Source organism: Ruditapes philippinarum, unplaced genomic scaffold (assembly GCF_026571515.1).
Source record: "Ruditapes philippinarum isolate M1 unplaced genomic scaffold, ASM2657151v2 ctg570_1_1_1_1, whole genome shotgun sequence".
Classification (NCBI taxonomy): Eukaryota; Metazoa; Mollusca; class Bivalvia; order Venerida; family Veneridae; genus Ruditapes; species Ruditapes philippinarum.
The window spans coordinates 121,040-134,504 of record NW_026859409.1 but is presented as its reverse complement, the minus strand read 5'-3'; the positions used below and the strand labels follow the sequence as shown (position 1 = coordinate 134,504).

General features: G+C 31.9%; 1 protein-coding gene across 1 annotated transcript in view; it reads left to right on the top strand.

Moving 5' to 3' along the window:
- LOC132756394 (protogenin-like) overlaps window positions 1-13,465 on the top strand; it is a 77,793-nt gene that overhangs the window by 43,729 nt on the left and 20,599 nt on the right. Inside the window, exons 5-10 of the mRNA XM_060747462.1 lie at window positions 4,475-4,603; window positions 5,210-5,368; window positions 7,980-8,131; window positions 8,816-8,933; window positions 10,494-10,631; window positions 12,429-12,534. Coding sequence (XP_060603445.1) covers window positions 4,475-4,603; window positions 5,210-5,368; window positions 7,980-8,131; window positions 8,816-8,933; window positions 10,494-10,631; window positions 12,429-12,534 — 802 coding nt within the window. The remainder of the gene's footprint in view (window positions 1-4,474; window positions 4,604-5,209; window positions 5,369-7,979; window positions 8,132-8,815; window positions 8,934-10,493; window positions 10,632-12,428; window positions 12,535-13,465) is intronic.

The window sequence follows — 13,465 nt, the reverse complement described above, 5'->3', positions numbered from 1 at the left end:
TTGCAAAGAACTTGTTTCGCAATCGAGCTGAAATAAATGTTGAAACCAGTCTCGTTAATTGAGCGAGCTGAGAGTATTGCCCTTATTGGTTAGTTTGATAATAATTCGCTCCTATACGTCAGGTAGATTTTGATTAAAAACGCCTTTCTATTGGTTAATTAATAAAGCTATTTTAAGAAACATGCCTTCATGTCGGTACATAAAGTTAGTGATTGCAGAGAAATCTCTACCAATACGTTATTAGAAACAATAATTTTGAAAACTGAACATTGTTAACGAGTTGATTAAAACAGTTCATATAAGTTCATAAATTATGATCTATCTGAATAAGAGAAGTGCCTTCCATATGGAAAGTGCTTTCATCTCGCTTCATTCAGGTAGACATATAAAGAAGATATGATAGACCGGTGGTGACATTTCAACTTCTTGAATTATCGGGTTCATCTTCACGATATCACAATTTCAGCTTCATGAATTCACGATTTCAACATACAGAATTTACGAATTCACGATTTCATTTTCCTGAACCCAAGATATAATCTTCGTGAATTCACGATTTCAACTTCACAAATTCACGATTTCAACTTCGCGAATTAATTATAACGATATCATCTTTATGAATTCAATTTCACGCATTCATGTTTTGAACTTCACGATTTAAACTTCGTGAATTCACGATTTCAACTTCTTTTAGATAAAATCTTGAATTCGTGAAGTTGAAATCGTGAAGCTCAAAACATGAGTTCGTGAAGTTGACTTCATAGAATTAAAATCGTGAATTCATGAAGTTGAAATCATGAATTCACGAAGATGAAATCGTTAAATTCAAAACGTGAATTCGCGTAGTTTAATTCATGAAGTTGAAATCGGGAATTCATGAAGTTGAAATGTCCCCACCGGTCTTTCGTAGAAAGTTACCTTTCCTATCACTTCTTCTTGCAGTTATTTTCAGATAGATGCATTTTTATATATTTTCAATGATAAAGTTATATATGGGAACGTCCGTTTCGATCCAATATTTAGTTCTTGTTTTTTTTTGTCATTATTTCTTAGAATTCGCATGGAGTAAAATGAAAATTGTTTTTCTGCAGACGAATTTTAGTATACAAAATATCATGACTGTGTCTAATTTTCACGATAGTAATGAACAATGCGAAAGGTGGACGTAATTTCATCAAAGACACGAACACTTATTATTTCCAATTATTTCATGCCTGACATTCATAAATATGAGACAATAATCCAAGGACGATCTTTGTTTTATTTGTGGATAGAAATTGTTTTCGCCAATTGTTGAAGATGCGTATTAAATGTCGGTAAAGGTTAAAGTAACGATCAACACATGAAGTAAATTAATGAATAAGACCTCTTGGTTATTAAAAATATATATAAATACTCTCTCAAACACATTATACCGCGATCAGCAAGTCATTGCAAATAAGGCCGGGCAGCACCGCCAAATTAAACCACAAGTTTTTTAATACTGGACAACATAAGAAATTTTTTATCTACCTTAAACTGATTTCTCTATCACATCTACAATAACCTTAACACAAGCCTGAATTCTTGCTAAAACAAAGTCATTATCTTTAAGGATAAATCTCAAAATTTATATGTATTTTTTCCAAAAGTTTATTCTCATAGACTTAATATTCAATGTTAACTTAAAGATTGAATTAAAAAATGACCTTTTTATGTTTTAGAAATGTAAGAAAAAAATATGATTAAAGTACAAGATGTTTGCGTTGAAATATTAATCCAAATAAAAAATATTGAGTCTTGATCCTAAATGATCATTTTGTTGATCAAGAAATTAAATTTGCTAATCATTATTCCTATATATTCAGCAATAAATGTATGGGTTTTTTTTTGAAAAAATCAGCTATTTTTTTTAAAAAAAATGTGTTCATTAAACATATTATTTTTGTCTAGTTTGATTAATAGAGAAAAAATCCAAAAGAACGATTGAAAATGTTGCTGTTGAACCTGCCCATGGACTGTACTGGAAAATGCAAACGCCCCCTAGCACCGGCTAAAATAGAATCAACATTTAAATAGGAAAATGCTGAAATTTTGAATTTAGATACATCATTTTGAACAAACGGAAATCATTTTAGTCAGTATTAGGTGCAAGGTTCTTTACATATGAAAATAGGCGCCGAACATATACTGTCAAACCAAAAGATGTCTTACTCCAGAATCGTTTGATTTTGTCGGTTCATTAGAGGTAGTGGAAAGTGCAATATTGGCACCGGTTCAAGAAGTATTCAACGGCACAAGCACTGGAATAAAAGATACCGAAATAGAATGTAATGAAAGAAAAACTGAACTTGGAGGAAAAGCAAATATCTAAAACCATTCTTTATGCTATACAAATTTTCTGGTATATAATTTATTTCAAAGTTTACTTTATTAAAGGCTCTTGCTTTCGACGCTTTATATTTATTTCTGACATTTGATTCATACATTTGATTCATTTACGGAAAATGCATTTTTTTACATTATTATCCAATTTTAATGTCACATTTAGATATCTTATTTCCCGTAAATTATCTCAGGCTGCGATGTTAACGCCTTAAACATACGACAAAAAAATTACACAGTGATGTATATGCAGCTCTCGTGTTTTAAAAAGAAAAATTCCAATATAAAATACTGAATAAGGTTCCGTTGACAACTGAACCCAGTAAATATTTGAAAGGAATTCTTAATTACATGACCTAAATGTTTTCTCTATTTTCCTGTGTAAATGTTGAATAATGGCAAAGGCGGTGACAGGTAGCGTTGACGGCCAATACTGTCCATTAACAGGTCAATCACAGAAGGCTGCGTCATTTTCAATTTTGACGTTTGATGCGTTCTTGCATTTCTATTTCACATTTATGACGTAGGCCTTGTTCATATACATGAATAAAAACATTGAAGAAACCGTATAAAACATTTGTTGTTTTTTTTGTCTTTAAAAAATATTGCTCAAAAACGATTTTGACCATTTAAAGTCATTGTTAAATGCTTATTAACAAAGCTTAAGACATATTTCTGGCCATATCGCGCCGAAAGGATTATTTGTGAAGCATAAAAACTGATTTGAGATATTTGCTGTATTTCCATATTTTATATTTTTACTCTGAAATTCATTATAATTTATTTCGTTGTTTTTTATTCTTTTTTTCCAACACATGAGGTGTTGGAAACTGAATAAGGTTTTGATCCGGTGACAATACATGGGCTATAATTTTCATTACCTTTAATGAACCGATCCAACGAAACCGAGTTTTTATTTTGCTCCTTTACACTTTTTTATATTCAAGGGAATTATAAATTGTCATCTGAAATTATGTTTGGCAAATTTAAAACATTTTCCATAAGATTTTTACCATAAATCATTGTCTTATACTGTGTTACCTTAAGGACTTATTTAGCCGCCTCTCCCACACCGCCAAAAGACAATATTTCTTACAAATCTTTTAATTTTGGTGTACTATTATAGTTTCTGAAATATTATAGGCCTGATAACTATACAAACTGTAACTTTTTGCCATCTTTGCCATAACTAAAGTAAGAATTGATTAAATATTTTGTATGGAAGACAAAATACCAAATTTGTTTACGTTTTCCCAATTTTGGTTAATATTGACAAATTAATTTACATTCAACGCTGCTATCTTTTGGTGATTATCATCTTATATGCTCCTTATCCATTATCACAATATCATATAACAACGATTTGTCTGTCCTCAAGAGAGAAAAAAAGACATTGTAATTTCTGCGGTTTAATATGCCTTTATATGGTTATTATTTTCAACTCTAAAAGTACTGTAATATAAAAGTGATCTTGAAGGACACGATTTGTTCGCTTGGCTGTAAACAGCTATATTCTATATTTGTATATTTTGATGGACAATTGGGATGAAATTCTATGAATATGTAGACAGGTTACCCCAGACAATGACTGTAATCTTTAAAATGTTAACACTATTTCAGTCCATAATCTTATATTTATTTTCTTAACTATTTAAGGGCATGAACTTGTATCTCATATATTTGCTATTTTAGAACATATCTTCTCTTTTTGAGGACATGAGCTTGTATCTCATATCTGTTCTATTTAACGACATATTTTCTCTTTTTAGGACATGAACCTGTATCTCATATACTTTATATTTTAGGACATTAGATCATGACCTTGTATTTCATATATTCTCTATTTAAGAACATATATTTTATATTATAAACATGAGCTTGTATCTAATATATGTGCCATTTAAGGACAAACTGAACATGAGCTTGTATATCATATATTTGCTATTTTATAACATATCTTCTCTTTTTTTAGGACATGAACCTGTATCTCATATATGTGCTATTTAAGAACATTAGAACATGAGCTATTTTAGGACATATCTTCTCTTTTTAGAACATGAGCTTGTACCTGATATGTTTGCTATTTTAGGACATATCTTCTCTATTTTAGGACATTTGCCTGGAACGCCAACACTGCTGAACACACCTCAGAATCTCAGTGTAATATCGGGTACACCTGCCCTTCTCGAGTGTCTCGTCGAGGGGGGTCAGAATGTTAAAATCTCATGGAGGTATTCAAGTAAGTGATCCTTATTCTATAGTAATCATAATAGAGAAGTACGAGTAAGTGATCCTAATTCTATAGTTATCATAATAGAGAAGTGATTCTTATTCTATAGTTATCATAATAGAGAAGTAAGTGATCCTTATTCTATTGTTATCATAATAGAGAAGTAAGTGATCCTTATTCTATGGTTATCATAATAGAGAAGTAAGTGATCCTTTTTCTATAGTTATCATAATAGAGAAGTAAGTGATCCTAATTCTATAGTTATCATAATAGAGAAGTAAGTGATCCTTATTCTAAAGTTATCATATAAGAGAAGTAAAAGATCCTTATTCTATAGTTATCATAACAGAGAAGTAAATTATCCATATTCTATAGTTAGAAAAGAAAACGGTTATCATAATAGAAAAGTAAGTGATCCTTATTCTAAATAAAATGTTGAAAAATGGAAGACACATTTATAGCTCAGGTTAAACTGTGTATTCAAATATATTTGTTAAATGTATTAGGAGCGCATAACTTCGCTAATCTGAAGATACAAAATTGGTTCGTCATTTCTCGAAGCCTTACATAAAGTATGTCTTTCATATATAACCATTGATATTTTTATATATCAAGATGGAAGCGATGTTCGACAGGAGAGAGGGAAAATTAATTTGTCCGGTCGATTAAACCTACAGTTTTCAAACACCATACGCAGTGATGCCGGGACGTACCAATGTGTTGTCCAACATGCAGGGGGCATAATCACTAGAAATTACAGTATCAAAGTCAAAGGTGCGATTCTTTGGATGTTTTGAGCTTAAATATTTTAAGAAAAGCATATTTTTCTTGTTAATTTATATATACAAATCTTACGTTGTATTTCACCTTGAATTAGAAAAAAATGCAAATTTCAAGGGCAGATAATTCGTAACTAAGGTTAGCAAAGCCTTATTTTGCTGTTTCTTTATATGCTGAATTGAAACCATTATGCAAAAATTCAAAAATTAGTGCTGTTAGTCAAATTATTCCTCTTAAATTAAACCTACGCCAATTTTCTTTTTTAAAAATAGTATATTTTATTTTTTTTAAGAATTCTCAGTTTCCGTATTTTAACGGAATAAAAGACTTACTCTAAAGAATTCCATGAATTTTTGTATTTTTACCAAAGATGAAATGAGTGTCAGGGTTATATAACGTTTTATAATACTGCACGTTTGTAACGTCGCTTTTCATTGGATAATCGTGACGTTTATATAGTTTTATATACACGGCTGTTGTCGATTTGTAAAGAAATCTCGCTTTATTCCTCTAAAAATGATGCTTGCTGTATTATAAATTCGTTATAAAGATTGTTGACAGGTTATATGACCGTATATAAACGGCTGTTTGCAATATAACCCTCGCCTAGCGGCTCGGGTTATATTTACAAACAGCCGTTTATATAGGGCCATATAACCTGTCAACAATCTTTATAACTAATAATATAACGTTAAATGACCTGAAAAAAACGAAACAAAAAACGTCATCGCAGCTGTGATTAGTTTCAAAGCCTTGTTTCGTTCAACATATGACACAGCTGTTACGACGAAGATTCCTTATAAAGCAAATAAAGCAGCGTTTTTGTAACATTAGAATTAACCTTCACCATATCAATAAAATACGGAATGCCGTTAGGGCCATTGCCTATGAATGTGTTGATCTGAAACGCGATAGTCGATAGTACGATAGTGAAAACGCGAAATCACGAAACTACGATGGTGAAAACGCGAAAGTACAATGATGAAAACGCGAAAGTACGATGATGAAAACGCGACAGTACGATACTACGATGATGAAAACGCGATAAACTATCGTGTTTTCACCATCGTACTATCGCGTTTTCACCATCGTAGTTTCGTGATTTCACGTTTTCATCATCGTACTGTCGTGTTTTCATCATCGTACTAACGCGTTTTCACCATCGTACTATCGCGTTTTCATCATTGCACTGTCGTGTTTTCATCATCGTACTATCGCGTTTTCACCATCGTACTGTCGTGTTTTCATCATCGTACTATCGCGTTTTCATCATCGTACTATCGCGTTTTCATCATCGCACTATCGTGTTTTCACCATCGTAGTTTCGTGATTTCGTGTTTTCACCATCGTACTATCGACTATCGCGTTTCAGATTAAAGCATTCATAGGCGATGGCCCTTACGGCATTCCGGAATGCCGTTAGGGCCATCGCCTATGAATGGTTTGATCTGAAACGCGATACTCGACTATACGATGATGAAAACGCGAAATCACGAAACTACGATGGTGAAAACGCGACAGTACGATGGTGAAAACACGATAGTTTAACGCGTTTTCATCATCGTAGTATCGTACTGTCGCGTTTTCATCATCGTACTATCGCGTTTTCATCATCGTACTTTCGCGTTTTCACCATCGTAGTTTGGTGATTTCGCGTTTTCACCATCGTACTATCGACTATCGCGTTTCAGATCAACACATTCATAGGCGATGGCCCTAACGGCATTCCGTAATAAAAAGCTATTGAAACTTTAGAACTTAAATCTTTATTATGCATTGCTTTGAAAAAAACTTAAGCAAAAGTCATGTGTATTCTAGATCTAAGATTTTCAGCTTCTTTTCTAAGTCTGAAAATAAACACCGTTTGTCAAGCATTTTTTCCTTCTATAAAATATGTTTTATAATAATAATAATAATAGTAGTAATAATAATAATAATAATATTAATATTAATAAAAATTATAATAATAATTATATCTTTATTTTCTCCAAAAGAAGAGCACATTCTTTACATTTTTACAATCATACAATTATAATGAAACACGCAAAATGTTAGCAATGTTAATTATCAAAGAGTTTCTATGGTTACAGTTTGAAAATCATAGATATTTACATAAATACACATATTAGTATTATTTTTGGACACATGTAAATATTTATATTGTAAATTTGTATAATGTTAAAATAAATATCCTTAAATAATCGATCAGTTAAAAAGTGTATAAATGAATTCTAAATCAGAGATATAAGATTGAATTCTTCGTTCATCTACCACACTTAAGGAAGCAAAACCGATGAACATTTCAAGTAACTGATTGTCTGCGCTACATGTACAAAACTTCATATTGTATTTAAAATGGACAGACAATTAACAACTTAATGAAAGTTAGATCTGCTGCTTTGTCTCTGAAACAGACTGATGCGTGGCAGCTGTTAGACCGACCTTGCACTTTACTTACTTTGTGGTTGTGTTGTTTTGTTGTGGTTTTTTATTTTGGTCTTCCGGAAATATTGATTCCAATTTTGTTTAGTTTTGGGAATCAAATACCGCTTAAATCTGTGTTAGTTTCATGTTTTGCTAAAATGTACCTCTCACATGTTTTCAGAGCCACCAAAATTTATCGTAACACCCTTGCCGTACTTCCGAAATGTACTGGCAGCCATTACAAGACTCACGTGTGAGGCAACCGGAAATCCGAAGCCGACGGTGCAATGGTATAAAAATGGTCTGAAGATTTATCCAGCTCCAAGAGTAACGGTAACTTCTTTAGAACAGCCTTATTACACGTAATTGTTGTTATGATGAACAATAATGGAAGAAAATCATATGATATGGTGATATTACGTTTTTATTTACTAGCTACATAGCAACCTTTCATTTCAAGGTAAAACCAAAAACAAATACGTACAAACAGAACAGGTATCACCTATCTATCTTACTATAAATTATGTCTTGCTAAAGTTCAAGGCTAACTGCACAAGGAAATATATATATTAGTGACATGATGAAAGATGAGCTTTCGCTGTTATACATTATTATAAATTTTAAACGAAGCCTATTGAGTCACGTTCAGATTTCGAAAAGTCAAGTCCTCTAGGTGTCTTACTTGCCTAGATGAAAAGCTAACATATATGAGCTCAAAGCCTTTTACTTGGCATACATGCGAGCTCTTTACTATAAAAACTAACCCATATATAGAATATTTCTTGATCAGTAATCTTTTTTGTGAATCGAAACCGGAAGCCTCGTTGGAATTTCTTACTGTTCAACTTAATTGAAAAAATACTGAATTTTTCACCAAGTAACATTCACTTAAATGAGCAGGCTATACACTTAATGCCGTAAAAATAATGAGATTTTTAAAAAGGTTATCAGAAGATATTGTTTTCTCAAATGCAGTCGTGTTTTTATTTTGTTTGATTTTTTTTATTTCATTTTCAGATCAATCCCCAGCTTATACTGTATGGTCGCCTTGAAGACACCGGCTATTATCAGTGTATAGCTAATAACTCACTTGGCATAAATGTCGCGACATCTTTTGTGATCTTTGAGAGACAACGTAAGTTCATTTGTAACTCTTGTCCGTCCAAATTGAAGTTCTAGTCCTTCGTCCCTATTGTAACTTTATTCTGTCCACACTGTAGCTCTAGTCCGTCCTAGCTAATTTAAGTAAGTCAGTCCTAATCGTCTCCTTATCGAATAGTCTCTCCCAATTGTAGTTCTAGTCTATCACAATTCAAACTAGTCTGTCTTTAATGTAGCTTCCCTAATTGTACCCATAGTCCCAATTAAAGCTCTAGTCAGTTCCAATTACTCTTTTATGTCCCAATTGTAGCTTTTGTGCTCTAGCCTGTCCCAATCATTAACATCTTAAATGTAGTTTTGTCCTCATTTTGTCCTAACTGCAGCTCTAGTTCGTCCCAATTATAGATCTAGTCAGTCCTAATTCTAAATTCGTTCCGTCTCAATTGTAGGTCTTATCGGTCCCGTTTCTTATTTCGGTCGGAACTTTGTCGTTCCATTGACTGTTATAATATTATACTTTCAAAGTTGAATTAATCATTATAGCGGTATGTTATGCGTACATTCTATCCATCATAAAGTCTATTTGAGAAAAACAACGCGTACTCACAAAGTCATTGGACTATTAAACAAACAATAGAATACTGTTATATTATAATTTATTATATCATATAATTTACGATCTTGTCTTGTGCTAGTATGAAACCAACGATGGGAATTAAAACTTTTTTAATTTAGTGCATTTTTCAAAAATAAAATCTTTCTTTCTCATTTTGCATGATCTGTAAAGATCTTGTAAGTCATTTTATGATTTATTAACATAAATATAATGCTCAAATGAAGATTTATCAATATTGTAAGTTCCAAAAAGCATTATTTGTAAAGATTTAACCGAGTTTACATTTCATGTTAATAAAGGGAGGTAATTAGAAATTTATTTTCTATAAAGTTTAAGTCAAATTTTTCAATAAGAAATGAATGCATACATTTTAATGATTACGTATAATGTGGACAAATATTTGCAGTACATATTTTACATATTCTTCGATGTTTGAAGCATAATTGAGCCGCGTCACGACAAAACCAACAAAGTGCGTTTGCGACCAGCATGCATCCAGATCAGCCTGCGCGTCCGCGCAGTCTGATCAGGATCCATGCTGTTCGCTTTCAGTTTCTCTACTTGTAAGCGAACAGCATGGATCCTGATCAGAATGCGCCGATGCGGAGGCTGGTCTGGATCCATGCTGGTCGCAAACGCACTATGTTGGTTTTGTCATGACACGGCTCAATTATATACATACTCGTATATAAAATTTCACTTAAATGTGGTAACAACCTTAATTACAACATACAGAATCTTTAATGATTCAATGTTAACAATTGTGTACTAACTTGACTATTTTTATGCTTTGGATTAATTTGTACATCAAAAAGACTAAAAGCTGGTGTCCGTTATTCATAAAACTTTACAAACACGGTTGAAATACCGACGTTTTATTTGGGATCGTCGACTCCAAAAAAAAAAAACTTCTAGAGAATTGCTTAATATGTACAATACGAGTCAATATGAATTACTCTTTTTATTTTCTTGTCACAGCAAACACACCAGATATCGTGACAAACGTGACAGCTACTTCTATTTCTTCACACGAAGTGAACGTGACATGGTCACCTGCCGACACTCCAGACGGCTTTCCTATTGTAGCTTACATGGTTAATTATCAATTTGTACATGGTAAGTTTGAAAGAAACAAAAACAAAAAATCAATGTCACACACAAAGTAATTTTTACCGTACGAAAGCCGAAAATAAAATAAAACATTGGAAAGGCGTTATAACGCGAATTAAAATGCGTTATTACGCCAAACAAAAAACGCAGTACATAACGCGAATAAAGGTGTAATAAGGTCTTTGTATTATTTTATTTTATTTATACTACTAGGCTTTCGAACGGTAAGACATACAATGGTAGGATACTACGTCATCGCGCACCTGCAAAATGCTGTCAATCGGATTGGTTTTCTTGTCGAATCGAAGATAAGATACTTTTTTATTTTAAGAAATCGAAATCGTTAAGATATCAAAACATAATGTAGAGCACTTAAGATTGGCTTTTAATAATGGATTTCTTAGACTGAGAAAATTTTTACCGATGTTTGCAAAAAATCAGTTCGATTGGAAGCATTTTGCAGGTGCGCGATGACGTAGTATTCTACCATTGAAATCATTGATTTTTTTTCTCCTAATTGTTATTTTCATTTGCATAGTAATTAATGTGGTTTTGCGGTTGAGATAAGCCACAGGCACCTTTCTACTCAATCCAGACAGTGTAAATGTTTTAACTAAACTGAATTAACTAATTGAAATATATTATTGTAAAACCTTTACATGTACTCAGCTAAATAACCTAAATGTACATCTTTCAATCTGGACAAAGCCATTCATCACCTTGAGGGAAATTTTCTTAACAAATTTAAAAAAAGAAGTGTTGATAATAGAGCGAGCATTTTAATGCTATTTTCGTCCTTCCTTTTCATTCACACTTCATATTTAGTTATTTAAAATTTCCTATTTCCGTGTCATATAAACAAGGTTAAGAGGTCTTAAATTAATGTTTCCGTTGTCCTATATTTACTCTTATAAATATAATGATTATATTAACTGTTATCTTTATTTTTTCGCGCATGCGTGCTGCGTTACATTACTTGAATCATCCTCCAGACTGTCAGATCATTCATACTTGATTTGAATCGTTCTCGTTTCATTACACCCTCGCCTTTCTGCACTTATGTGTATATAAAATACTGTCCCACAAATATCATGACTAAGTCTACAAGAATTCTAAAACAATGTCTAATGTTGAAATAAGTGATAAACATATTTATTTACGTTCTGCTTTATTACTTTATGTGCATTTAAACAAAGTATTAGATTATTTTAAACTCAAATGTGAAGAAAGATTGCAACTTAAATTATTAAAACCAGTTTCTAATCCAATTCCTGAAACTAACGAGTGCTGGTGTCATTTGAAGAAACATTGTTGTGACCCCAGGAAGTCTCGAACCCACGATACCTGAGATGAGAGGCCGACACCTAAATAGTAGTCCCAAAGCTCTCTTAATATTGAAGTTGTAAAAAGTAGCCAATATCAATTATATTTCATTGTTTAATATAGGTAAGAACTTATAAATAGATAGCAGATATAATGAAAATGTTATTTACAAGTGCATAACACTACGTGTGATTAAAATAAATCAACAAAACCTTTGATTGTTGTTGTTCTTTTTCTTCTACTTCGTTAAATTCATTGAATATGATAATTCTTTCATTTACATTTCTTGTTAATGAGGCGTTGATGGTGTTTTTGGTACTAACTATGTATACTAGCGTATTAATTCAAGAGTCAACTACTTTATAACATCACCAAAAGCGTTTGTGTTGAGGCGACTCGTATATTTCATATATGTTTTAAATTTTTTTTTGTTCAAATGTACCCTTTTTAAATGCTGAATGATATATGGTTTTATTTTAGATCTACAATGCCCAGGACGTTGCTGGTTCCAAACAGACAGCGAGAGGGAGGTCTCCAAACATTATTTCAAAGTAATTGACGGCCTCAAACCATATACAAAATACAGGCAAGTAGAACCAGTTTTTTTTAGTTTATATACAAAGAGGCAAGAAGTATTAAGTCGTTAGTTCATGTACATTATACAGGCAAGTATAATTAATTCATGAGTTCCTATAAAAGATATAGGCATGTAGAATTAGTTCTTTAGTTCATATACAAGATACAGGCGAATATATTTAGTTCTTAAGTTCATATACAAGAAGTTCTTTGACAAGTAAATTAGCTTGTTAGTTCATATACAGACAAGTAGCATTAGTTCTATAGTTCATATACAATATACAGGGAAGTAAAATAAGTTCATGATACAATATACAAGGCAAGTAGAAACAGCAACACGAATTTGCACATATTTCATCCCGCCAATTAGTCCAAAATTGTAATTTCGCAAAAATTGTGCCTCGCGAAAATATATGATTTTACAGTAAATAAATTTACAGGAAAAAAGATAAACAAAAGTATCAAAGTGGTTTGACTTTCTACACTTACAAATTACCTATATATTATAAATATATGATAAAAAGCATTTACTTCTGAATTCCTAGTATCTTCTGGTACTAAAGATTTGTTGCATATTTTTATCAAGCTAGTCTTTTTTACTTCTATTTTTTTTCAAATAACGTAATACTAGTACTGGTATTTTCATATTCATATTCCTTATGACTGCAATGTTAAATGTCTTGTCATAAATGATTACCAGCAAGCATATTTTCATAATTTTATTTTAAGACTATTTCATAGTGTCATAAACCAGATAATGGCGATCCTAGCCGATTCAAACAATAAAATTGTAACAGGCATGAGTTTTACTAATAAAAAGCCCCAAGAGGAGAAATGAAAATATAATTTATGGCGGTGTCGCAGTGGGGGAAGGGGTATGAATATACTTATTTCAGCCCACTCTTTTGACACGGTGACATGTTTATGTAGCTATATATATG